This window comes from Gymnoscopelus braueri, assembly GCF_963280865.1.
Source record: "Gymnoscopelus braueri genome assembly, chromosome: 24".
Classification (NCBI taxonomy): Eukaryota; Metazoa; Chordata; class Actinopteri; order Myctophiformes; family Myctophidae; genus Gymnoscopelus; species Gymnoscopelus braueri.
This window is the reverse complement of record NC_137626.1, coordinates 15,992,948-16,018,136: the sequence shown is the minus strand read 5'-3', so window position 1 is coordinate 16,018,136 and position 25,189 is coordinate 15,992,948. Positions and strand designations below refer to the sequence as shown.

The 25,189-nt window shown below is 42.2% G+C and overlaps 2 protein-coding genes across 3 annotated transcripts in view; one reads left to right on the top strand and one right to left on the bottom strand.

The window, feature by feature from the left end:
* Positions 1–14,822, bottom strand: part of LOC308080824 (rho GTPase-activating protein 6-like) — a 106,823-nt gene extending 92,001 nt beyond the window's left edge. The window contains exon 1 of the mRNA XM_080422842.1: positions 14,368–14,822. Coding sequence (XP_080278968.1) covers positions 14,368–14,412 — 45 coding nt within the window. The 5' untranslated portion in view covers positions 14,413–14,822. The remainder of the gene's footprint in view (positions 1–14,367) is intronic.
* A 1,285-nt stretch (positions 14,823–16,107) lies between these two features.
* LOC308080348 (uncharacterized protein) lies at positions 16,108–23,659 on the top strand. 2 transcript variants are annotated; one of them, XM_080422169.1, is made up of 10 exons: positions 16,108–16,492; positions 16,985–17,044; positions 17,829–17,936; positions 18,718–18,783; positions 18,874–19,923; positions 20,728–20,914; positions 21,466–21,587; positions 21,940–22,168; positions 23,014–23,160; positions 23,365–23,659. In XM_080422169.1, the coding sequence occupies exons 5-10, from the start codon at positions 19,774–19,776 to the stop codon at positions 23,613–23,615; spliced, it is 1,086 nt and encodes a 361-aa protein (XP_080278295.1). In that variant the 5' UTR covers positions 16,108–16,492; positions 16,985–17,044; positions 17,829–17,936; positions 18,718–18,783; positions 18,874–19,773; the 3' UTR covers positions 23,616–23,659. The 2 variants fall into 2 exon arrangements, 1 of the variants encoding a protein (XP_080278295.1); XR_013932698.1 differs by lacking the exons at positions 21,466–21,587; positions 21,940–22,168; positions 23,014–23,160; positions 23,365–23,659 and having other exon boundaries at positions 20,728–20,830.
* Positions 23,660–25,189: the final 1,530 nt, after the last annotated feature.

The window sequence follows — 25,189 nt, the reverse complement described above, 5'->3', positions numbered from 1 at the left end:
TCTTATAGAGTTAGGGTTAGTAGTACAACATAATGTCCATGATTTAGCCATTACAATAATACATCTCTATAAGAGACTACCAGCACTCATGGAACTGTCCTTTAAGGCACTTTTATTTTATATATAAGTTGGTATACTACAGAGCAGAACGTATGGGTTTCGGCGTCAAGCCTTCATCAGCGTTGTGCTCAGTAATATCGAAACGAGTTGGAGTCGTGCTCGCACCCTTCATGTAAACATGATTAAACTTGGTTTCTTACAAACCTGTCATTTCACATTACAAAGCTAGTGTTAGAGACGAAATATGAGAGAGTTGAGCCAAGTCAGCTAAACCCTCAGAATGTCAGTTGACACAAGTAACATGGCTTGGAGGTTCAAAACTGGTATTTACACGGTAACAATAAGTGAAAGAAGTTAAGTCAGTCGCTTCTTTTGGGCTAGTTGTTTTAGTAGAACATGGCTGCTTGTTTCTCTCACAGAATGTGCTAATAATGCTTGTCGCTACTCATGTGCACATAAACAAGTCAGACCCTCAGGTGCAGGTCAGTATTGTCATGTCTGCTTATTATAAGCAATTTTGGGCTTGTTTTTCTGTAAAGTCACTTGTAAATATTGGTAGTTGCGGGTTGCATTTTTTGGGCTTGTTTCTAAAGTGTAGAACTTTGCTTATTTGGGCTTCCTAAATGCTGTTTAAACCAGTGGTTCTCAAACATTTTCATGTCAAGGACAGGGTTATATGTAATTGTCCGCATATCCCCATCTGAAGTTGAAAATAGCAGATCTACAAGCTCACAATGCGACGCGTTGTGAGCTTGTAGATCGTCTATTTTCAAATAGCCGATGTATATAGGTGTAAAGTGTGTGTTAAGTCGCTTCTTTTGGGCATGTTTTCGTAGAGCTGGCTGCTTATTTCTCTCGCAAAAGCTGGCAACGCTGGTACAGGTTGGTTCTCAGTTTCAGCAGCTTTTACACATAACTACTAGTGACGCGCTTAGACTCGTTCCTTGGCCGTTAATGTGAGAATTGTGAAGGGAGTGACGGGTCATCAATCACGCTCCGCTGCTTGGAGCAGGTGCAAAGAGGGGAAGAAGTTGAGGTGCGAAGGAATTACATCACGGCTGGAGAATGTTAAAAGGGCCATAACTGCATGTTCCTCTTGCACTTGCCCAGAGAGGAGAGAAACACAGTGGAATGGACTGGAATTGAAAACCTGGAGTGTCATCATCGGAAAGTGTTGTGCAATCCCATTGGTGCTCAAATGCATACACACACATGGACACATGCGCGGCCGCAAGCACACACATGCACGCACACACACACACACACACACACACACACACACACACACACACACACACACACACACACACACACACACACACACACACACACACGCACACGCACAAAGTGGAGAACTAACAGCTCCTGGGTAATAAGAAACGGCTGTGTCGTTTGGAGGAATCGCCCGAGGGTGGGTGCATAGCGAATTTCATAACACATTTCGGCTAATATTTTCACCTCTCGAGGCGGGCATTGGTCTCGGATTTGAGGCGGCACACGCAGGCCAAATAAAGCCACTCGAACTCGACAGCCATTAGTGGTCAATAATACTGTACATCTCACAGCGACACACGCTTTAGCACTTCTTCTAAATCACGGTGAAGTGCCTTTGTCATGGGCGCAGGATAGCTAGAATTGCTTCTACACAGCTGAAAACTCAGAACTACAGTAACATAACCACTTACAGGCTAACTTGCATCTACTGTATGTTTTATAACAAAAATGGCAACGCATCACGTCACAATGCGTTGTGAACTCACCCAGAACTAACATGACCACTTCCAGGCCATATTGAATCTATTTGTTATACCGAAAATAGCAACGCATCACATCACGATGTGTTGTGAGCTTGTAGATCTGCTATTTTCACCAAATACATGAAAAATATATACAGTATATATCTGGCATTTTGTAAGCCTATATAATGGCATGCCCAAAATAGGGGCGGCCAGGTTGAAGGTGGTTTAAGTGTACCAGACTGTTAACAATCCTGAGTCGAAAAACCCTCTCTGTGTCCCGTCAACTGCAGGAAGCAAGGTCAGTAGGTCACGCTGGGGGGGGGGGGGGGTCAGCGTAAGGTCACGGTACCTCAGCTATCTGATTAGCTGCTTGACTGTGTCCTTGGAAAAGGTCAGGGGGCCCGACACATGACGTGTGCGTAATGGGTAATGTGTAGTGTGTGTGTGTGTGTGTGTGTCCACAAGTATAGAATAATTTGAGAAATAGACATGGTCCTCACAATAAATTGGTGTTTTATGGTTATTTTTTACAATTTTTAAAAGTTTAAGGTTGGGTTTAGAATTAGGATTAAACATTTAGAGGTTAGGTTTTGGGGTTGGGGTTCGACTTTCCCCCTATTTTATCTATGTAGTTGTGCAGCGATATCACACACACTGGAAAATAGCCGATCTATAAGCTCACAACGTGTCGCAGCGCGACACGTTGTGAGCTTGTAGATCTGCTATTTTTCGGCTTTAAAATTGCGGTTAAAAATGCCAAAAACATGTTAAAATGGCATTCATAAAATTGGCTTCCTAAATTGATGTCCTTTGTGTGTGGGTGTGGGTGTGGGTGTGGGTGCGCGCGTGTGTACATGTGCATGGGTGCATGTAGTGACAGCATGTTGGGGTTGGAGTGCCTGCTCATGCAGCTGAACTACATTTTAACATTAACCACATGTTCGGGCTTCTTCTCTTTCAGTCCATGGCAACAACAACACAAAAGTGACTTCACTAAGTTCCCCTTTTGGGTTTCTTTCTGCTCATTTGCTTTGTTCGGTGGACTTTACAACGACACGATATATAACATCCCGCAAAGTCTAATTGAAGGCAAGGCATTGTAAAAAAATAAAAAATAAAAGTGATCAAGCGTTGTTACAAGAATGCAATTAGAAACGAGGGCAAAAAAGGTTTTGGAGAGCCCTTTTAGTGGATGTCTTGTGGTGTTTCGTATCCCTGGCTGTGCCCTACTAAAAGTTTAATATGAGTTTAACAGAACAAATGCAGGCGGTACTATCAGCATGGCGAAATAATTAACTCAAGGGGGGGTACACGAGACATAAACCGTTGGGAACCGGCACTGGCAGTCCAGTAGAGTACAGCCTGTGGACACTATGTAGTTCAAATGGCATCAAAATCAGTTGAACCACTTTAACATATACACCGGATATTTGAAAATAGCAGATCTACAAGCTCACAACGTGTAGATAAAGAAATCTTGGGGGAAAAATTGGAATATGTTTGAAACATTTCAATTACACAAATCTTCTATAGGCTTCCAAAGATGCACGCACGCATACGCACACGCACACGCACACGCACACTATAAACATTTTGCATTCTGTGTGCATTCCAGCAGCATTATTTACAGGCAGTGCAGCATGCTGCAGCTGCACATAGTGACTTATTCCCTAGAGAGCCTAGACTGCCATGTGTTTATCTCCATAAGCTATATCCCTGTGTAGTTATCAACAATATGTGTTGACAATAAAGCCCGACCAGCTTTCTGCTGTCTGATGCTGATCCCGTCTTTACACAGATTACGGATGTTTTTCATTTTCCAATCAATTTGAAAAAATTAAGAAAAAAACGTTCATTTGATTAAAGTTTCTATTTGAGAACATTTAACTTGTAATTAGACAAAGAAACAAACTGACTGATTCTGATGTGAGCTTGTAGATCTGCTATTTTTGCACATTTCTGAAAGGTAAATTACCCGGGACACATAGACTGCATAATTGCCAATAGCAACTCAGCGATGTCATCAAAAACGTCCGATAATGGCCGACGCATATCGACCAAACAAATACATCGGTCCAGCTTTTAGTTGACAATCACTGTTACTGCTTCTGGAACCATACAGTACATATCCCCTGGCTGGCCTCGGTAATCCAAATCTTGCCAGAATACTTCTCTCTCTCTCTCTCTCGTGTCTCTCCTCCAAGCCTTCCTACCGTCTCCATAAAAAGACATATGGGCCGCTCACTGTTGATAATAAAACACGTTGCCTTTTCCTTGAGAGAGTCTAGGCAGAAAACGTTGAGTAATCAAGTAATCGGTTTAGTGACATATCATATAAAAGCTTTCTATTAATGTGTTATTTACAACGTTGCCAAAAATGTGAACGCTTGTCTTTGTTCCATATTTATGAAATGAAATGTTATAGTTTGTGACTGCTGGATAAGCATATTAAGTCATTTTCAAAGATGTCTGGTCCTGATTACAATTTACAATTTAGGCATTAGGCCGACATTCTTTATCCAGAGCAATATCGGGGTGAGCAGTTGAGTAAATAGAATAGAACGCCAAGAAAACAAGTAGTGTAAGTATGAGGATACCAGGTAAGACACCAAAACCTAGCATTTGTACGCCACACATTACTGTACGTTGTGTGAACAAGTAACCAACACAGATCTGGATCGCATATCCTATATTAGAATTGGCTAATGGGAGAGTGGGCGGGGCTGGCGGCTGGGCGGACCTCTGACATCACTCTGACATAACCATAAACAAACCCGATACGCCCATATATAGGCAGGACCACGGCCACGTCACTCTGACTCAGACATAACCATAAACAAACCTGATACACCCATATATAGGCAGGACCACGGCCATGTCACTATGACATAGACATAACCGTAAACGGCCCAAACCTCTAGTAGTCTATCTACATCAACAACAGCTACTGACACTGACACAAAGCCGCTTTCAGACTGTGGCAGGAAAAAGGGGAGTGAGTCTGCAGTCCCGAGGGAGGTCAATCCACAGCTTGGGAGCCTGGAGGGAGAAGAGTCTAGGACAGTTGGAGCGATGGCCAGGGTGTTGTGGGAAAGTGGTTCTCAAACTGGGGGTCGGGACCTCCAAGGGGGGTCGCCAAATTATCTTGGGGGGTCCCCAGATGATTAGCTTAATGTGCAACATTGTTTTCTCACGCAACAGTACACAAACCAACCAACATACAGTATAAGTGTAGAGTAAATGCACAAAGTGATACTTTAAGGACTTTTAAGACCTTAATACCTCTAAAATGAAATAAATACACAACTGATAATACCATTACTACGTCAAAAGTAACCAACCAACAAACTATACTATAAACAATGGTCAAACATTGGCCAAATTGTCAAATATTACCTAAGAAAGAGGACAATTTTTTTTAAATGACCTATCTACATGCTCACAACGAGCTTAGGAACCCCTGAGGGAGCACGTTCAATGAAATATCTTGGGGATTAAGTGGTTTAAGATGCCAAATAAATACTACAGTATGAACATATTTATATTTGTCTCGGAGGCATTTGGCGACTAGTTTTGCAGTAACACGCATACACTATGTAACACAATACAAAGACAACAAGACCACACGTACTGCACAACGCAACAGACTGACAGACAGACAGTTGGCAGCATTCATCTCTCTACACCTGAACCCTTGCCAATGAAATAGCAATTATCATTTAGCCAAACCGAAACAAAACATAAGTGTGTGAGCAGGTACTGGAGAGTCTTGCTCTGGGGAATTTTGATAGAAAACATGGACCTGTAAGCTTCTGGTCAGAGGTTTCATTCAGGCCAACATTCTACTACTGGGTCATGATGGACATGACGAGTCGTGTTATGTCACCAAGCTGAGGCAGGAGATGTAGCGCAGTGGTTTTCAAACCTTTTCATGTCAAGGACCCCCCACATGCATGCATATCTTTCAGTGTGGATCCACAAAGACAAACTGGTGTGCCTATATTTTGGGCAACGTCCTTTATAGGCGAAAAAAATAATCAACCTTGAAACATACAGTAAGACACAGATGGGGCTTGTCATGAGCTCATGAGACGTGTGGGACTTATTTGAAAAGCAAGGACTGGAGCCCTGTGCGGGCTAGCGTTGTTTGTGTTGGGAGCGGTGGCAGAACAGAGCAAACACCGCCTGCAACAAAAGCAAGGTGACACACCAAGTGCAGGTACAGTGGGGAGAACATACCACATTACAGCATGTTTACCCAGCATTATGGGGCAGAGAGAGGGGGGGAGGGGGTGTGAGCATGTAAGAGAGGGTGGATGGAAGTGTCTGTGTACATGAAAACAGTTAGGTCATAATATTAGCGTTAAAGGAGGACTGGTGTTTTGTCCTTTGACTTTCCATTTCATTTCAGTAGGGCAAGGGTCGCCAAACTTTTCAGGCCGCGACCCCTCAAAATAATCATATTTGAACTGGGGACACCCCACCCTGAGAAGTACTTGGACTTCCTACATTTAGTTTGACTCGTTCCACAGATAAACTGTGAAAATAGCTGAACTACAAGCTCACATCGCCTCGTGGTGCGAGGCGTTGTGAGCTTGTAGATCGGCTATTTTCACAATGTTTGCCACTTTCTTACGTACCATTATTTTCCGTTAAAGTTACATTACAGTTGCATCGTAATGGATTGTCGATCAAGGTGTTGCCGAAAATAGCCCCATGATGGAAAGATTGATTCATGATACGCAGTTCAAACGTCCTTGAATTGTTAACTATGCAATGACGTTTGATCAACATTGACTCAGTTATTCAGGTATGTTTGATAACCTTTTTAATGGCTGGAGAAAACAAACACACTACTAAAAAAATGAAGCCATTAATAATGGGACAATGTTCACTGTTTAGGAACTATGTATTGCCGAAGCTGCGAACAGATGATGACGTTGACTTATGGTCCTTTAAGTAAGCGAAGAGAGATACAGAGAGCAGTGATGCCAGATTTCACTAGACAGATTCAAATACATTATTAATTTGGGGGCTCCTTGACATGAAAATGTTTGACAACCACTAGTTTAAACAACATTAGGAAACAAGCCCAAATAAGCCCAAAAGACCACAACCCGCAACTACCAATATTTACAAGCAACTTTACAGAAAAACAAGCTCAAAGTCGCTTATAATAAGCAGACATGGCAACACTGATTGAGAGAGAGAGAGAGGGAGAGAGAGAGGGGGAGAGAGAGAGGGAAGGAGGGCGGGGCAGTTAAGTGGAGGAAACAACAGTAGGAAGAATCCGGTACTTTGTCTAAACAGGTAAACGGGCTCTCAGGTCGACATGGTTCTCTGGCACGCGCTCCGTTTACTCAGTGACGACAGACACAGAGAGACACACACACACACACACACACACACACAAACACACACACACACACACACAGGGAGAAGGAGAGAGAGGCGGGAAAACGGGTCAGAAGATAAAGGGACAAACGACAGAGACAAATTGAAGATGAAAAGGAAAGAGGACAGACAGATAGACAAATAGACAGACAGACAGACAGACAGGCACGTAGATAAGCAGACAAAGAGAGAGACAGAGTCAAGGAAGAGGGAGGGGGAGGAAGGTAAGGAAAGGCCATTTGGCGGGTTGGTTAGGGCGGGCGGGCGGGCGGGCGGGTGGGGGCGGGGGGGGGCTGGGGTCATCAATCACTTTATCAATGTTCTCTTTGTCTCTCTCTCTGTCTCCTTCCTTCTTCCTCGGTGACAGTCACCTTTAAAACCGTCAGGCGATGGTGACGCCGTACATCTGATGACAACGCAGTACACCACCAAAGATCATCCCTCATTCAAGGGATACTGTTTCTCAATGTCTGGTCCGGGGGCCCAGGAGGGGTCCAAAATGGACCCTTAACGGGTCTGTTGTTCTGAGAGTGTATAAATGATCAATTTGTTATCCTTTGGACCCCAATATACACTGTAACATTTTCAGTGTTAATTTAACTCTGAGGATGTGCAAATGCCTTCCATGTGCACACTCCCAGAGATAAGTCCCTGATAAGGTAGCTCTCCACCAAACAACTACTGCAGATTACTGCAGACTGGCAGTCAAATGAAGTTGGGAGATCAGCCGGTTGAAAGGTGTGAACAAAAAGTTGCTGAATTATGCACCTGAGAGCTGACACAGACAGACGGCTACTTTAGTGTTAAAAATAGCGTATGGCTTGATGTCTTTTTCAACAACAAGCTCGCTGCTATCCGACCGTCGAAAGCCGTCCCGAGCGACAGTGTACCGCCTATTCAACAGCAGATTTTCGGCAACAGACGCTTTCCAAAACGTACTGCCGCCGACGTCGGTGCGGTGGAGAGCTATCTATCTTTTTTACCAGGCAACATAAACATCAATGAGCAACATGATAAGATACAGGGCAACAGCTCCAATTCAACGTTTGATTTTTTTGTCAACGAATTCCCATAATGTAATTTTAGAGCATTATTCATTAAACTTTTCAATAGAAAAATTTTATGTCAACACTGAAAATGTACGTAACAAGTTCATATCGATAAAAAAAAATATATATGTTTATCAGGGCCTTTACAGGCCCCGTTAGCATTCTGTTGGACCCCCTGGTGCTTGGACCCGACATTGAGAACCATTGTTCAAAGGATACAGAAAATAAAAACGCACTGCCTTGAATTTCCAGGCTCACACACGAAACACAGAGGAAGAAACATCCCTAATGGAATGTTTGACGACAAATAACAAAAAAATGAACTGAATTGTCCCTAATTGCTCCCGTTGCTCTTTAATCAGTCCTGGATCTGGAAGACCAAAATATTTTTTTTTCTTCAAATGTAGGCCCACATGACGCAATCCCCCCAAAGATGTGGTTGACAGTTAACAGCAGCGGCACGGGTCAATTTAAAAGGGCTTTTTCATGGTTTGTTTTAGTCCAACGTAAGTGGCAGACTGGATAATAGAATAATAATAGACGCTGCACTATAATTTCCATCAGCGGAATGACATAGTGATTTCTGTAGTTGTTTATGTGGTCATTTTCCAAAGCCCGTACTGCGGGGTAATGTTGCAGCTTTGCAGAAGGGCTAACACATGTTTGCGTAAAGCATTGGTTCTCAAAGTGCGGTCCGGGTACCCCCAGGGGTCCTTGGGGGGGTACCAGGGGGTCCCCAGCAAAATGTGTTAATATAGTGTCACAATCATTTGAACCCCTTTGTCTATATTTTATACTTTGGCTATTCAAAAATAGCAGATATACAAGCTCATAGCGCGGCACTGAGTGCCGCGCTATGAGCTTGTAGATCTGCCTTTTTTTTATCGTGAAAATCTGTGCCAATCTTTGAATATATATATTTTTAAGCGAACATTTGTAACCCAAATCTTTGCTTCTGGGGGTCCCTGGAACAAAATATTTTGAGATTGGGATCCGCGGCCAAATGCATATCATTTTGGGGGTCCTTGACACGAAAAAGTTTGAGAACCACTGGCATAACGCTCAGAGAGCGAGAGACAGCACGCACAATAATGCAAAGAAAATTGCGTTTGCTATCAATCGCAGAAACACATTTAATGATGACTACAGATACACAACCACTAGCACAACTACACAGCTGTGTCATTAACCACTTTAACCCTATATACACGTTGGGTGACCACCGGAGTCCCCCAGGGGTCAATATTAGGCACCCCTCCTTAGATACAGCGGCTAGGGTTCATGTGGTTAATCTAGGGTGACAGACCAGACATCCCGGTTTGGTCCGGGATTGTCCCGGTTTCAAGCCGTGTATCCTCCCGACAAATATCTCTAAAACACTGCAATGTCCCCGGTTTTCAACATTCACTAACAAATTGTCCAGGTTTTCATCATCACAATTATGATAATAATAGCTGTTTTCAGTGGTTGCACAGTCATTTATCATGTTCTGTTCTGTTCATGTAACAATCAGAAACCATGGACAACGCATTGCGTGTCTGAATTCAACGCTGATGTGTGTTCAATCGGTTGTTGCCCGTATCACGCAACACCTATGCTGGGTTAAGGTTCAGGTTCTTAAGGTTCAACTTTATTTGTCAACAATACCAATGCAATACAAAGTAAAAGGCATGTGAAATGCATCGTGCGCTAAAAACCAACACTGCAGCTACAGTGTCAAGAGTTAAGATGTAAAAAGCTCAGTATTCAATTTTTAAACTTAGCTGCTTAAATAACAAAAAGATCTAAACCAAAATCTAAAACTAAAATGTAAACTTACCTAAATCAGCTTTAAAACTAAGCTGCTTAAATAACAAAAACATGCCTAAATCTGCATTGTCATAGGTCCAATACATTAGCCACAGACATGTCCACCTTATAGTCCGGGCCATGTAATGTTCAGTGTGTGTTCATAGGTCTGATGGCAGCCAAGAAGACAGTGCTCCATAGTCTTTTTGTGTGGCTGGCAAGGCTGAGATGCCACTTGCCTGGCCGCGGCCGCAACGCTGGCCTGAACAGGCTGTGGCTGCGTGAACGTGCATGAATGGGTCTGTGAGTGCACATTCATTTAAGGGTCCTGGTTGGGGGGGGGTTGAATATATGGCCACCCTATAGGTTAATCATGACAGGACATTGTAAGAAGAAAGTACAATCAGACAGTGGGTGATGCATTGTGGACATCCTGATGCTTTCTACGGAACAATGGGCCAACATGGCCGCAAAAGGGATCCAGAAATCCACCAGCCAGGTGTGATCCCTGGTGCTCTTCCAAAATGTCTTCTTGAACTGCACAAGTACAGAACAGCCTCGCACGTCACTACAAGTGGAACACTGGAAACAAACTTTGACTGGGGATAGAACAGGGATTAAAACGTTTTAGATTCTGGCGGAATGACGCGCTACAACACCTCTCTCTCTCTGTCTCTCTGTGTCTCTCTCTCTCTCTCTCTGTCTGTCTGTCTATCTCTTGCTCTTTCACTCTCTCCAACCATCCATCTGTGTTTTCCGGAGTGGAACGACTTGGAATCCGAAACATCTATTTGGCGTGGCGGGAATGACGATGTCAGTGCCGTATGTTTATTAGAGGGCCTGATGGAGAGAAGAAGGAAAAAAAGTAACGAAAAAAGAATAAGCCCCCAAGAGAGGGCAAAAATCCTCCACTAAGGACATTTTTCTTAGGGATGGTCTTCTTCTCCATTGGGTTATAGGTAGTACATTCCTGTGCTGAGTTCAACTAGGTGTCTGGGATTTATTAGGACAGCTACAAGCCGCCTGGCTGGAGCTGCACTACCGCTAGGTTTGGGATGATGAACGGTACGTATGCCTGTGGCAGTACGAGACGTAGTAGTGGTATTGAAACGTTTGACCTGAGGAGGCAGACACGTTTTGGATTTCTCACGAAAACTATATTTCAACCAGTGGTGGAAAAAGTACTCAAATGTTTTACTTAAGTAAAAGTATCAATACTGCAATGTAGAAGTACTCTGTTACAAGTTAAAGTCCGGAATTAAAATTTTACTTGAGTAAAAGTACAAAAGTATTGGTATCAAATACTGTACTTAAAGTAGCAAAAGTAAAAGTAGTCATTATGCAGAATGTCCCATTTCAAGTTTTCAAATGTATAAAAATCTTTTGAAAATAGCAGATCTACAAGCTCACAATGCTTCGCGATTTTGTAGTGGAGTAAAAAGTACAACATTTGCCTCTGAGATCTAGTGGAGTAGAAGTAAAAGTACTGAAAACTGTAAATACTCCAGTAAAGTAAAAAAATACCTCAAAATTGTACTTAAGTACAGTACTTGAGTAAATGTACTTAGTTACTTTACACCACTGTAATGAAACATTTTGCATGGAGTTGACCTGAGGAGGCAGACATGTTTTTATAACGTTTGGATTCCTCACCTAAAGAACAAATGCACATGTTCTTCTTATCACAGAAACTATACTTCAACTATCCTTTAAAACCTCTTCTCAACCTCTGTTGATACAATTAATTCGACGGAAAGCCTTGAGGTACAGACTCGGTGAACACAGCCTTGCAATAGAGAAAGGCCGCCACAGACTAGCCTGGCATGGCCAGACTAATATCACTGCGTAGATATTAATCTGCCAATGGCATTTTTCTTTTTGCAATGGCAGATTCCTCTGGAACCAGGCTAGCCACAGACCGACCCCCGCACCCAAGGTTTGACACTTGCTTTGGCAATGTAAACGTACGTTTTCTCATGCCAATAAAGCTACATTGAATTGAATTGAGTCATTCTTCAATTTCTGCAGCTTGACAAAGTCACTGACCATTTCATACAGAGACCACACAACATTCTGTTAGTCCCATTCTGTGCTCGCCCAGCACATTCATTTTGACTGGCGGTGGCCAGAAATGACATACCACATGTAAAATGAAGCAAGGACACACGTACGTGTGCGTGCGTGCGTGCGCGCGCGCACAGACACACACACACACACACACACACACACACACACACACACACACACACACACACACACGTACACACACACACACACACACACACACACACACACACACACACACACACACACACACACACACACACACACACACACACACACACACACACACACACACACACACACACATGTTGGTTCTGCAAACTATGTGAGCACATAGCATTGACTTACATGCATTTAACCCTGTGCGCCTCTCCTTACCAATATGAAACTGCACACAAATCAAATTGGTGGGATACACAATTTGTCCACAAAATTAGACATGTTTCCCCAATCAATTTGTCCCAAAAATGTGGTCTCAGAGACACACACGCACACGCACACACACACACACTCACACACACACACACACACACACACACACACACACACACACACACACACACACACACACACACACACACACACACTCACTAACCACACTGTGGGAGACCACAGCATGCGGCTTGCATGCAGCCAAAGCAAACGGTATTGTTATTCAATCTGGGGTTGTAGCTTTATGAGGGCTCCCAGCCACAGAGACATCACTTATAAATACTTATAAGCGTTGTATGCTTGTAGATCGGCTATTTTCTGCAGAAAACAGTTGCTGGGGTGTAAGAGGTTAACCACTTTCAACCTGCTGTCCCTGTTTGAGGCATGTCTTAGATTTTTCAAAAAGAAATAAAGTAAATTTCAGAATTATTCATAAATATTTTACAAAGATGTTTGCCTTCCATGCGGAAGTTAAGTGTATGCATTCATTTCTCAGAAATGTTTCCTCTTCAACATGGATTAATTTAATCTCTGTTGGACTTGGAAATATTCCAAACGTCAAACGATTGTGTTTTTTCCAAAGGTGACACATCTATAAAAAAAACGTCTGAGGCCCAGTTGTTCCCATGTGAGTGCCATGAGTCTGACCTGACTGCGTTGAACCATATCTGTATGTTTTGCCCCCTATCTGAAACACAGAGGCTTTGTCATAGCAATGTCAAACACAACCACTTGTAACACTAACTACACACTGAGAAGGAGAACAAGACGGAAATCACAAGGTTTTCCGTGTAGTATGCATGCACACTTGTATTACTGTGTGTGTGTGTGTGTGTGTGTGTGTGTATGTGTGTGTGTGTGTGTGTGTGTGTGTGTGTGTGTGTGTGTGTGTGTGTGTGTGTGTGTGTGTGTGTGTGTGTGTGTGTGTGTGTGTGTGTGTGTGTGTGTGTGTGTGTGTGTGTGTGTGTGTGAGAGAGACAGAGAAAGATCAAGATCAAGATCAAGATCAAGAAAGAAAGTATGTGCGTGTGTGCCCATGTACTGCCTACTATAGCATTATAGAACGACAAAACCTGCAGGCATGCACACGCACGCGGGCACACACACACACAAAGCATTGCATCAGAGGAAGTTGCAGTTGAGGTCCCTTATAGCTTCTGCTTTGCATCATACATGTATCAGTACACCCCACTCACAACAGTGTGAGTGAAATACAACATAAAGTACCCAGTCAGTACACACGTATATATCATCTATAGCTCAAAAGCCTCAATATTGTATCATCTATGAACAACAAAGACAGGAAAGCAACAGGTGGTTTGGGATGGGAGCAATAATGCATTTGAAGGCACTGCAAACTTTTTTCATATGTGGTGGAGTCGTGTGTGTGTGAGAGAGAGAGAGAGAGAGAGAGAGAGAGAGAGAGAGAGAGAGAGAGAGAGAGAGAGAGAGGATGAGAGAGAGAGAGAGAGAGAGAGAGAGAGAGAGAGAGAGAGAGACTTTACTTCCATAGTCTACTGTAGAGGCTACAACAGCTGGAGCCTCATTTTCAACATCTGTGAAATGTAGGCAGATCTCTCTCAGGCTCTCTCTCTCTCTCTCTCTCTCTCTCTCTCTCCTCTCTCTTTCTCCCCCCCCACCCTTTCTCTCTCTCTCTCTCTCTCTCTCTCTCTCTCTCTCCTCTCTCTTTCTCCCCCCCCACCCTTTCTCTCTCTCTCTCTCTCTCTCTCTCTCTCTCCCCCCCCCCTCTCTCTCCCAAGTCGTCACGTAATGATTATTAATGAATTAATTTGCCAGAAATGGAAGCAAAGAATCACAAGTAGGAGAAAATATATACTCACAAGATATGAATTGTGCCTGTCGAGAAACACGGAGTCTCCCATCATGGTCCAGAACAATAAGTATCCACATATAAAACACCCACAAAATGAGCAAAAAACTAATATATATCAGCGGGGGGGGAAAAAACTAAAATCAAAGCAATAATAACTCTCGTAGATGGACTGGAATAAACGCAGCGTTGATTCTCCACAAAAAAAAAACCACAGTTTGCGTGTTTGTTGCGTTCCTGCCTTTTATATCAAACCCAGAGGAAAAGGACGAGAAACGCGCGACTTTTTTTTAACGATTAACCAAAGAAAGAGAAAGAAAACTATAGCCTCTCAATAAAGAGCTTATTATTTTTCTCATGAGTTGATGTTGATCGCGTTGTTGTTGATCACTTGGTAATCCTGTCCAGAGGAGGAGAGAGAGGATCCAGTGCGTAACGGATCCATGGTGCGCAATATGCCGTGTCTGTCTGTGTTAACGGACTGACTGTTACTGCCTCTACTCTACGAGAGAGAGAGAGAGAGAGAGAGAGAGAGAGAGAGAGAGAGCAGCGCAGACACATGCTGCTAGAACATTGGTTCTCAAAGTGAGGTCTGGGGACCCCCAGGGGTCCTTGAGGGGGGGGTGCCAGGGGGTCCCCAGCGAAATTAGTTAACATAGCGTCACAATCATTTTAACCACTTAGCTTTGGCTATTAAAAATAGCAGATATACAAGCTAAATACATATCATTTGGGAGGGTCCTTGGCATGAAAAAGGTTGAAACTTGAAAACCAGAGAGAGAGAGAGAGAGAGCTGAGAGAGAGAGAAAAGCAAGAAGCTGCAAGAAGAGAGGGAGGGGAGAGAGCTTATTTCTGCAGTTCTGCAGCTGCACTAGCCTTAGATCAAGACTATTGTAGATGTATTTTATGGAGTCTGACTTTTATTTTCGTATCAACGAGAGTCTTAGCGACTCCCCCCCCCCCCCCCCCCCCCCACCCCCAATTTTCCTGGAATTTCACAAGCCGTATTCTCCGAACATGTACAAATGCAAAATATAACTCGTTTACCCGGTTGCCCTAAATGTTAACTAGCGGTCCGGAGTCTTTGTGCAATGTATTAGTCCATATTTTTCATAAAGAATTGTTTTAATCCCGTCTGTGTGTGGCCGATTCTGTCAGAAGTTCCCAATGAACGGTAATGACAAAGCGCATCCGGTGAAAGACGGAATTACACTTAAAGGGGAAGACCACCCATTTTCAACAGTGAACGATGTCATGTATATATATTAATGCTGGTGAGTGGAAATGTGCGCGAGTGCTCCACCTTCTGTTCAGCCGAGAACAGCAGTATTTGATTATTTGGGCAGTGACGTCGGCTCGGTGTGGAATGTGGCCCCGCCCCCTAGGCTGCCCGCAGTCTAAATGGGACTTTTCTCCCTCCTCAGAAACAGCGCACTTTCAATTGAAATAAAAAACTTTTTAGAGCATTTTCAGCCAATTCAGCTGGATTATGTACAAGTGCTATGTCTTGTGAGCCAGAATATATACCTATAGGCCATTAAAAACGGTCAGGATCTACTCCTACCGCTATTATTCATCTCTTTACGCGGAGCTACAGGAGGCGGAAATCATTTGCCCATATTTGGGTGAACGTGATGACGTTGCTCAACGAACGGCGCCAGCGTGCCCAGAAGGGGGGAAATCAAGTCAAAACAAACACTAGTATCAACGAGACGGACAGACAAGTGAGTGAGAAACATAAGTAACGATTTCCAAAAATGTCTAATAAAAAACAAGGAACAAGGAGAGCAAGTTGGTGTTCTGTCCCTGGATGTAATGAAAAAGTCAAGCTTGAAGGCACCATATTCCATTCCTTTCCACCAACAACAGATGTTACCAGATGTCGCAAGTGGCTTGTTGCGATTAGGAATGTGAATTATGATGTTAAAACATCGGCAGCCAAGATTAAATCACTACGTGTGTGCAGCAAACACTTTACTGAGCAGGACTACGAAAGGGACCTCAAGGCATCCCTCATGGGGACTACACCAAGGAGAAGGCTCACCAGCACGGCCATTCCCTCTGTCTTTCCATGGAGTGGAACGGGTGCTGTCCCAAAATACAGAGGTGCCTTGGAGAAACGTAGGCACGCTGAGGTAAATAGGCCTACAGTCTATTACATTTTTGTATTGTATTTGCGTTGCTTATATTGCATATGCATGCCTACTTTAAATATTGTGGTTGTTGCATTATTGTACCTTGCCATCTTTATATTTTGAGTCAATAGTTGTTGACTATAATACTATTGATGCATATTAATGCACTAACTGCACTGAAACTAATGTGCAAACATGCCAGGCAATACAAATGACTTATTCCATAAGCATGAATTAAATTAACCAAATGAAATAGGTCTGGCCTGGGATCTACTCTGTGTGTGTGTGTGTGTGTGTGTGTGTGTGTGTGTGTGTGTGTGTGTGTGTGTGTGTGTGTGTGTGTGTGTGTGTGTGTGTGTGTGTATATATATATATATATATATATATATATATATATATATATATATATATATATATATATATATATATATATACATACATTGGTTTTTTTACATTCATTTTGACATTAAATGTTATTGTTTTTATTTCCAGGTTATGTCCACTATAGATTTGACTTTGAATGCCATACCTACAGTGACCCTAGCTAAAAATGTAAGTGCTTGTCCTCCTCCTTAAAAAATAAATAATAAGAGGGTATTTTCAAAGGCTAAATGAAGGATTATATTTGTATTTGTGCACTGGATGGGGTTATTGGTATGAGATTGCTGGAGGCACCTCATTGGCACCTTGTTGGTGGGTGTGCCTTTGTGGGTGGCCTCCGGTGACTATAAATGTGGCTCTCACCTGCTCACCTTTATTGGTTGGTTTGCCCATGGAGGTAGGGTGAGCTGGGAGAGCTACATTTTTGTTGACCGCATTTTGTATTGTTAATTGCTCACTGTTTAACTTATCTTGTGCACAGATTTATTACAGATTTATTTATTGTAAATTGTAAATTCTAATAATTGGTGACACTGCACAGTAAACATTTTAAACTTGAGCATTTGTTTGGAACTGAGTATTTTAATGCGCGTCATACAGTTTTTAAAGGCCAATGACTGATCAGCCGCAATACTACATGTTAATGTAGACAGACACATGAATTATAGGAAAGGACTGGATGGATTGTCAGTGGCGGATAAGTGTATCTCTCTCACACACATTTAATCATTTATTTATGTCTACATACAATACAGGATACAATACAAGGACACAAATATTACAAGGTGCTGTAAAAAAGTACAGTCAGCAAATCATGGACAACACACACACACACACGTAACCGTTCTTGCCATGTTTTACATGCTGTGCAGTTTATCAATCTCCCTATCCATGTTATGATGTTAATGCATATGTGTGGATTAAAGAACAATTCTTATTTTGAATGGCTTTATAGAAAGATGAAACATTTGGACTGTCTGCTGCTATGCCCGTGCACCCCGCCCCTGCTCTCTGTCGTCACCCATTGCAGCCATCATCTCCAATGTCTAAGAAAAGACACAAGGTAATTTATTTCAAGCTTGTATTACATACTGAAGGGGCTGATTTATCCTGTGTGCAACAGGTGTGTAATCACACCCACACTCTCAGAGTTACATTAACATTGATTTAACGATATAAATTCAAAAATAGCAATTACACTTCTTCACAGCATGGGATTCGAACGCGGGCCCTAAAATCAGTAATCGTCAGCTTCCACCACTACACTGTCTGCGCATTTTCAAAAAAGTAGAAACAAGATAAATACTACACAGCAAATGATGCAAGAAAAAAAAAAAAAAGCCAATCTACAAGTGGGTCTACACGACGTGTATAGTAGTATATAATAGTATATTATATTAATTATAATTATAATCACACACACACGCCAGGCAATGTGAGCTTGTAAATCTGCTATTTTTTTATGACTCCCAGGTCAGGACTCAGATCTCATCTGTCTGTCTGTGTCTGTCTGTCTGTCTGTCTGAAACAAAAAAAAAGTGACTCCAAAGCGCCACCTCGTGGTAGTATTTGGAACTACATTTACTGCACGAGTGAGTGAGGCAAATGAGGAGTGTGATGTCAACATGACAAACGACAAAGTCAATAGGCACCGACTGTAGTCAGTCTAGTTAGTTTGACTTAGGCCTGGTGTGACTGCTTTCATCACTCATCACCCAACTTATAGAATATATGTACATCGTTACTATTATGTATGTACACCATTACCATATTTAATTGTTTGAATAATAATAGCGTTGATGTGCTAATTTACTTTGGAGACAAACGGTTGTTTCTTTTTCCAGCAACTTGAAGCCATGGGTCTTGCGACCGTCTCAAGACCTCCATGTTCACCAGAGAGATTGTCTTTGGTAGGTTTTTTATATATGAATGAATGAATGAATGAAGATAGATGACAAAACAATGACAAAGTTTTATATATATATATTTTCTGTTATTAGGAAGGTACCGAATCTACCGATGACATACCTCTTGATCAGCAAATCACAGATGAAGATGAACCCACCTCACCACAAATGGACACAAGTTTTTCTAGCTCATTAGGAGCTAGTCAGACAACTTCAGACTATAAACCTCCCACGTCAGCAAGCTCTAGTGTAGACTCTGAAGACTCTGAAGACTCTGAGACATACAGTGATGTTTGGAATCAAAGAAAGTGGATTGTTAACGAATCGAACCTAATGCAACTATTTAAAAGATGTCCAGAGTGTGGGTCTGGAATCACAGATACTAGTACAATTCATAAAGGGAGTCAAATTAAGATTACTTGGGAGTGTGTGAAACGACACACAGGGAGTTGGCAGTCATGTCCGGATGTGAGGCAGATGCCACAGACAAATATTGTGTCAATGGCTTCTGTGCTGTTCACTGGCTCTACCTTTACAGAAATCAAAGACTGGGCAGATCTTTGTAATGTACAGTTGCCAGAAAGTACCACTTTCTATGAATACCAGTCCTCCTACTTCCTGCCCGTCATAAAACAAGAGTACGACCTGCAACACAAGTCAATACTCGCCACCATCATAGAAGATGCAAATGCAGGGAAGCCAGTACACCTTTGTGGCGATGCCAGGCAAGTATACATAATGTACATAGCTATTGATAAAATGTCACTGTCTGTACATATCTGGTATTCATTCGCCCGGAGACCCGGTGCTGATATCCAGTGATAATCTAAGCCTTTTTCTTTTTTTTTTGTTTAATCTCAAGTTCTCAACTGTCACTCTTACTGTACCTATACCTCTCCTGTTTCATTCTTACTGATGTTACTGCCTGGTATGACACCTGAATTTCCCGCCTGGGGATCAGTAAAGGTTTATCTTTGTTGTCTCTTCTTATAGATGGTAAATGCAGAACTTCTATTCCCGCATAATGAAAACAGTGCTTTGTGCTTCCATAGGTCAGACAGCCCTGGATTTTCAGCCAAATACACAACCTATAGCTTTATGGATGACTGGACCAAGCAGATTATTCAATCTGATGTTATCCAGGTAAATTTAATCACACAAGTGCCTGTTATTGTCTCCGCCAGGCCGAAAGGCATGGCGAGAGAGTATGTTTTGCCCCCTGTCCGTCCGTGTGTGTCATTCTGTCTTGTCTGTGTACAGCTAATCTCTGGCACCCTTGGCTTGCTTGCAGCGAAACTGTGCACACACAGTCCCTGGATGCCAGAGCAGAAACTCTGCCCCAAATTTTTCACATGGGCCTTTATAGCGCCACCAGGAGGCTGCTTTTAGCAAAACACATTTTTGGACAGTGCTCCTACAGATTTCGGCCAAAAATCCTGCAAATTGGTACACAGTATCTCTATAGTCATTAAAATAAACTGGTCTTTCAGATTTTTCATATTCTATCCTGATTGGCAAAAATTGGCTTCCAAAGTTTGCAGGAGTAGTCAGTTTCGAACAAAATGCCTCAAATCATGAACACGGCATGCAATTTCCGTGAAATTTTGCACACACATTCCCATTAGGCCGAAGAAGAAATGCCATTTTAAAATGTTCAAATCAGCCTCATGGTGGCGCTATAACAGGTCGATTCCTGTTAACCAGTAGGTCTAATTCAGCACAACACATTTTTGGAACAAAAGGCCTCAAATCATGAATACAGTGTCCGATTGCCGTGCAAGGCCTAAGAAGAAATGGCACCCTTTTCACATTGGCCTATTATAGCACCACCAGGAGGCCACAGTAACCTACCTGACCTGGCGGAGACCTGTTCTCCGAGGGGCACTTTTTCCTAGTTGTAATTTGATTTTTGAAAAGTGTAACGTGTGGTCTTTGTTTACACAACAGGTTACTGAGGCCAAGAGCTCTGTGGCAATGGAGCCTCTGGGGTTAAGGAGAGGTCTAAGCAGCCTTTTGCGCCAGGGCCTTCCTATCTCCATATTAACAACAGATCGCTCATCTTCCGTCCGGAAGATCATGCGAGAGGAATTTCCAAAAATAAATCATCAGGTGGACCCTTGGCATTGTAGTAAAGGTCAGATTTTTGTATAATAAAACAATGAGCCCCAAGAGGCTGTGTTTTACTACCTACAACCCCTTTAGGAATAGACTGCGTATACCAGTGCATGACTGTCCTGTCTTTCCAGAATGTGGCACACCCATTTCATGTTCATTTCTCCATAGTTTCTTTGATTGGCTTGGCAGCAGGTTTTAACACAAAACAAATGAAGGTCTCGGATGTGTTTATGGTTCAAATCTGCTGAGCCAATCAAAAATTAAGCTATAGAAAATGTACCCGGAACGGCTAAACGGGTTTGCCATCTTCTAGAAAAGACTAGGACTAGTTATGGGGACCATAGGTTCTATGTTCCCCGTTTCCTAGGGAGAGCGGGGAATATAGGACCTAACCTAAACCTAACCCTAACCATAACCTTAGTGGGGAACATAGAACCCAGGGAACATAGGTATGACCCCCTAGTTATGCATAGAGAGCTTACTCATACAGGTGTTGTTTTATGGGGTATGTTTTATAATTTATACTAAAGTGTCCTGTATGCAGCTAACAAAAACATTTTCCCTGAAAAGGTCTAAAAAGAAAACTACAAGCTCTGTCTAAAAAGAAGGCATATGAAGACCTCCTGCCTTGGGTGAAGAGCGTAGGAAACCACCTCTGGTATTCATGTGCAAACTGTGGGGGTAGTGTTGTGGTATGTATGAAATTACCAACACATAGTATATGACCATTTTACACTGATTTACATGGGAACACAATAGATTTTTTTACCTTCAGGATGAACTTTTCATATTTGTAACTGTAAATTAACTGTTCAACTATACCATATACAGTTGAATCATGCGACATGTTGTCGCATGATCATAGGACCACAATGGAAACAAGTCCCCAAGACTTTTTTTGTGTTATCCTTGTAGCCTAAATGTCTGTACGTGCGTTTGTATTTGTAATAAAGTATTCAATCAATTAGACACAACTATAGTTGACTAAACACAGACAGTATTGAATGTAATCAGAGATGTATCCGTTAATTGTGCTTTTTACAGGAACTGAAACGGATATGGCTCTCCATTCTCTACCATATCTGTGGTGTACACAGCTGGACAGAAAATGGGGTACAGTACACCTGTGGCCATGCTGACCTGTCCGAGGAAGAACAGAGCCGCAAGAAATGGCTCTCTAAAACCACAGAGGTGTACAAAGTGTTCTCTAAATTTGTACTGGACAAATACCTGATGAAAGATTTGGATCAAATGGCTGATTTCAAGCACACAGGTAAACTCTCAGATAAAGTGAAGTTGTATTGACAGTAAAACAAGAAGCGGTCTAATAACGGCCTGGCTTCCCTGTGCAATCTTTAGCAATGGATAGCAAGTTGTAGAGTGCAGTCTGTGATTGAATGATGTCATGTCGCCAATATGTCATCACTGTTGTTCAAATATGTAGTTGGGGCATACATACGGGCAAAAAGACAAATCTTATATGCTACATTTAACTACCTGTCCTATGAAAATGTTAATGCCCAATTCTATATTGGTGGAATTCTGAATACTAACCCATTTTAGATTTCTTTGGGCTATTCAAAAATAGCATAGATATACAAGCTCATAGCGCGGCACCGAATGAGCTTGTAGATCGGTTTTTTTTTATGTGTGCAAATCTTTGAATACATACTGTATATACTTTTAAAGTGAACATTTTTAACTCAAATCTTTGCTTCTGGGGATTCTACAAATGTCTTCTTAATCCTAACCGTTGTTCTCAAACCTTTTCATGTCAAGGACCCCCAAAATGACATTTATTTGGCCGCAGACCCCCATCTCAAAGTATGTTGTTCCAGGGACCCCCCATAAGCAAAATGTTCGCTTTAAAAATATATATATTCAAAGATTTGCACAAGTTTTCAAAAATGGCAATCTACAAGCTCATAGCGAGGCACTCTGTGCCACACTATGAGCTTGTAGATCTGCTATTTTTGATTAGCCAAAGTATAAAATAATGGTTAAAGTGGTTACACAGATGCGTTCCCGGTTTTAATGGGTTAATGATCTGTTAGATATTTCATGTCGCGTAATTCTTCATGACACAATGGCACGTTAATAAAATCTCTATTTTTGCAGGAGTGCTTGAATCATACCACAGTACCTTACTGAAGTACATGCCCAAGAGGCTTCATTTCAGTTACCAGTCCATGGTGGGACGTACTCAACTGTCTGTGCTCGACCACAACACCAATGTCCTAAGAGAAAAGGCTACCACAGCCACAGGTATATAGTGTAGAATTCAGTTTTGATATCATTCTTGTAAAAGTGTTATAAGATTATCACTGTAATAACTGCAATACGTTAGAATGTAATTCTTATAATAATGCATTATCTGTAACTCACAACATGCAGATTGAGTTAGTGGAATGTTGTCTGATAACTATTGCAGTTACATGTATAATTTTTTTTGATGTTCTGCTTTGATAGGTGAAGATGTCTACAAATATGTCTTCCCAAAGCAGTCCGATGACTGGGTGCAAAAGAACACGTACGAGCCGAAACGGTACACATTCAGGGAGAGACTGGTTGAGAAGGTACTGGAGCGACGAATGGATGAAGATGTGGCATACAAAGACCCATCTTCACACCTACCCAGACCTGATTTTCCAAAGAACATAGCTAGAAAGCCAAGACCATCCACACAGGAGTTGTCAGAAAGACACAGGACAAGAATGTGACTGCCTATTTCTAAGGCAAGTGTTTGTAGGTAGCAAAGCTATAAAAACACCCATAAACTGTGGGGGGGGGGGGGGAACGCAACAGCAAGTACATTTGTAAGTGTCTCAAAATAAAATGCTGATAAATCACAATCTGTGTGAAACTTTTATTTTCTCCAATGGTCAATCAAGAGAATTGATGTGCATGTCATTACACCAGGGGTCTTCAACAGGGGGTCCGGGACCCCTAGGGGCTCAGAGTTACTACAGGGGTCCACCAACTCTTTGTGTGATATGATTTATTTTTTTACCGTAACTACTTGAACCCTAGCATCCCTTTTCTGAGGAGAACTTTAGCAGATCTACAAGCTCTTGTAGATTGGCAAAGAGCTATCGGTGTAGAGGGAAAAAAGAGCACACCACGCAAACAAAAGTTGCATCTAAAACACTTTTATACAATATAGAGGGGGTCCCTGCTTCCATCTCTCTCTCAGCTAGGGGGTCCTTGGGCTGAAAACGTTGAAGACCCCTGCATTACACCATCATTAACCATTTTACAGGTCCTGGGCATCGAGTATTTCTCTGAAACCTGTGTAAAGCCCAGTCAATGACGGATATTTTGATCTAATGGCATTAATCACACATGATGGAAGGGGAATCCTGTTGCCTGGGCCCAGTTTTACGCCTCTGAGGATCCACTCCAGAATGATTCTGTAGGACACCAATCTGTTCTGCCTGTGAAAACATTGTATAAAGAATATGACATTAGCAGTGTGGGATAAAATTGTCATGTAGTAATCATACTATATTTATACATACTACAGCACATTGGTTCTCAATGTTGGGCTACGGGTCCAAATGGACCCTTGTGAGTCTGAGACAGTGTACAAATGTAGACTCAAGAGTTAAATTAACAGGAATTTACTGTGTAGATTGGGGTCCCAGATATTTTAAATGTTTTCAAAAGGGGGCCTGTGGCATAATGAATAACAAATTGGGGGTACTTGAAATGAGAACCACTGCTGTAGCATGTAGTATACTGTATACATACATACTATTGCACAACCAGCTGTTTATAGCAGTGGTGCTCAAACTTTGTCATGTCAAGGACCCCCAAATTGACACTTATTAGCTCGCGGACCCCCATTTGAAAAGATATGCCAGGGACCCCCATAAGAGAAGATTGTTTTTCTGGCTCTAGCAGTGATTCTCAACCGTTTTAATTTCAAGGCATGACATGCATTAGGCTACGGACCCCCATTTAATGGCATTTCAATTTATATTGTAAAATCAATGTTAATTTACCTCAGAGTGTACACATGGAACCAAATGGACCCATTAGGGTCCATTTGGTTCCATTTTGTACACTCTCAGAGCTACAGACCCATAAGGGTCCATTTGGTTCCTAACTATCCATCATTTAGCTGGGGACCCCCCTGGAACTCCCTCAAGGACCCCACTTTGAGAACCAATGGTTTATAGGTCTGAGCTAAGTAGTTTTTTCCACTGTAAACAAGGTACTTACATGGGTTAAACTGGAACGTTAAACATTTCGGCCTACTGACTGATATAGCCATGGTTCACATGACGCTTGT

What these genes read in the sequence shown, in the direction of transcription:
- LOC308080348 (XM_080422169.1), top strand. Translation starts at nt 19,774, where the DNA reads ATGGTAAATGCAGAACTTCTATTCCCGCATAATGAAAACAGTGCTTTG. An exon ending in TTCAATCTGATGTTATCCAG is followed by an intron (nt 19,924 to 20,727) that starts GTAAATTTAATC and finishes TTTACACAACAG; the next exon opens with GTTACTGAGGCCAAGAGCTC. An exon ending in CCCTTGGCATTGTAGTAAAG is followed by an intron (nt 20,915 to 21,465) that starts GTCAGATTTTTG and finishes TTCCCTGAAAAG; the next exon opens with GTCTAAAAAGAAAACTACAA.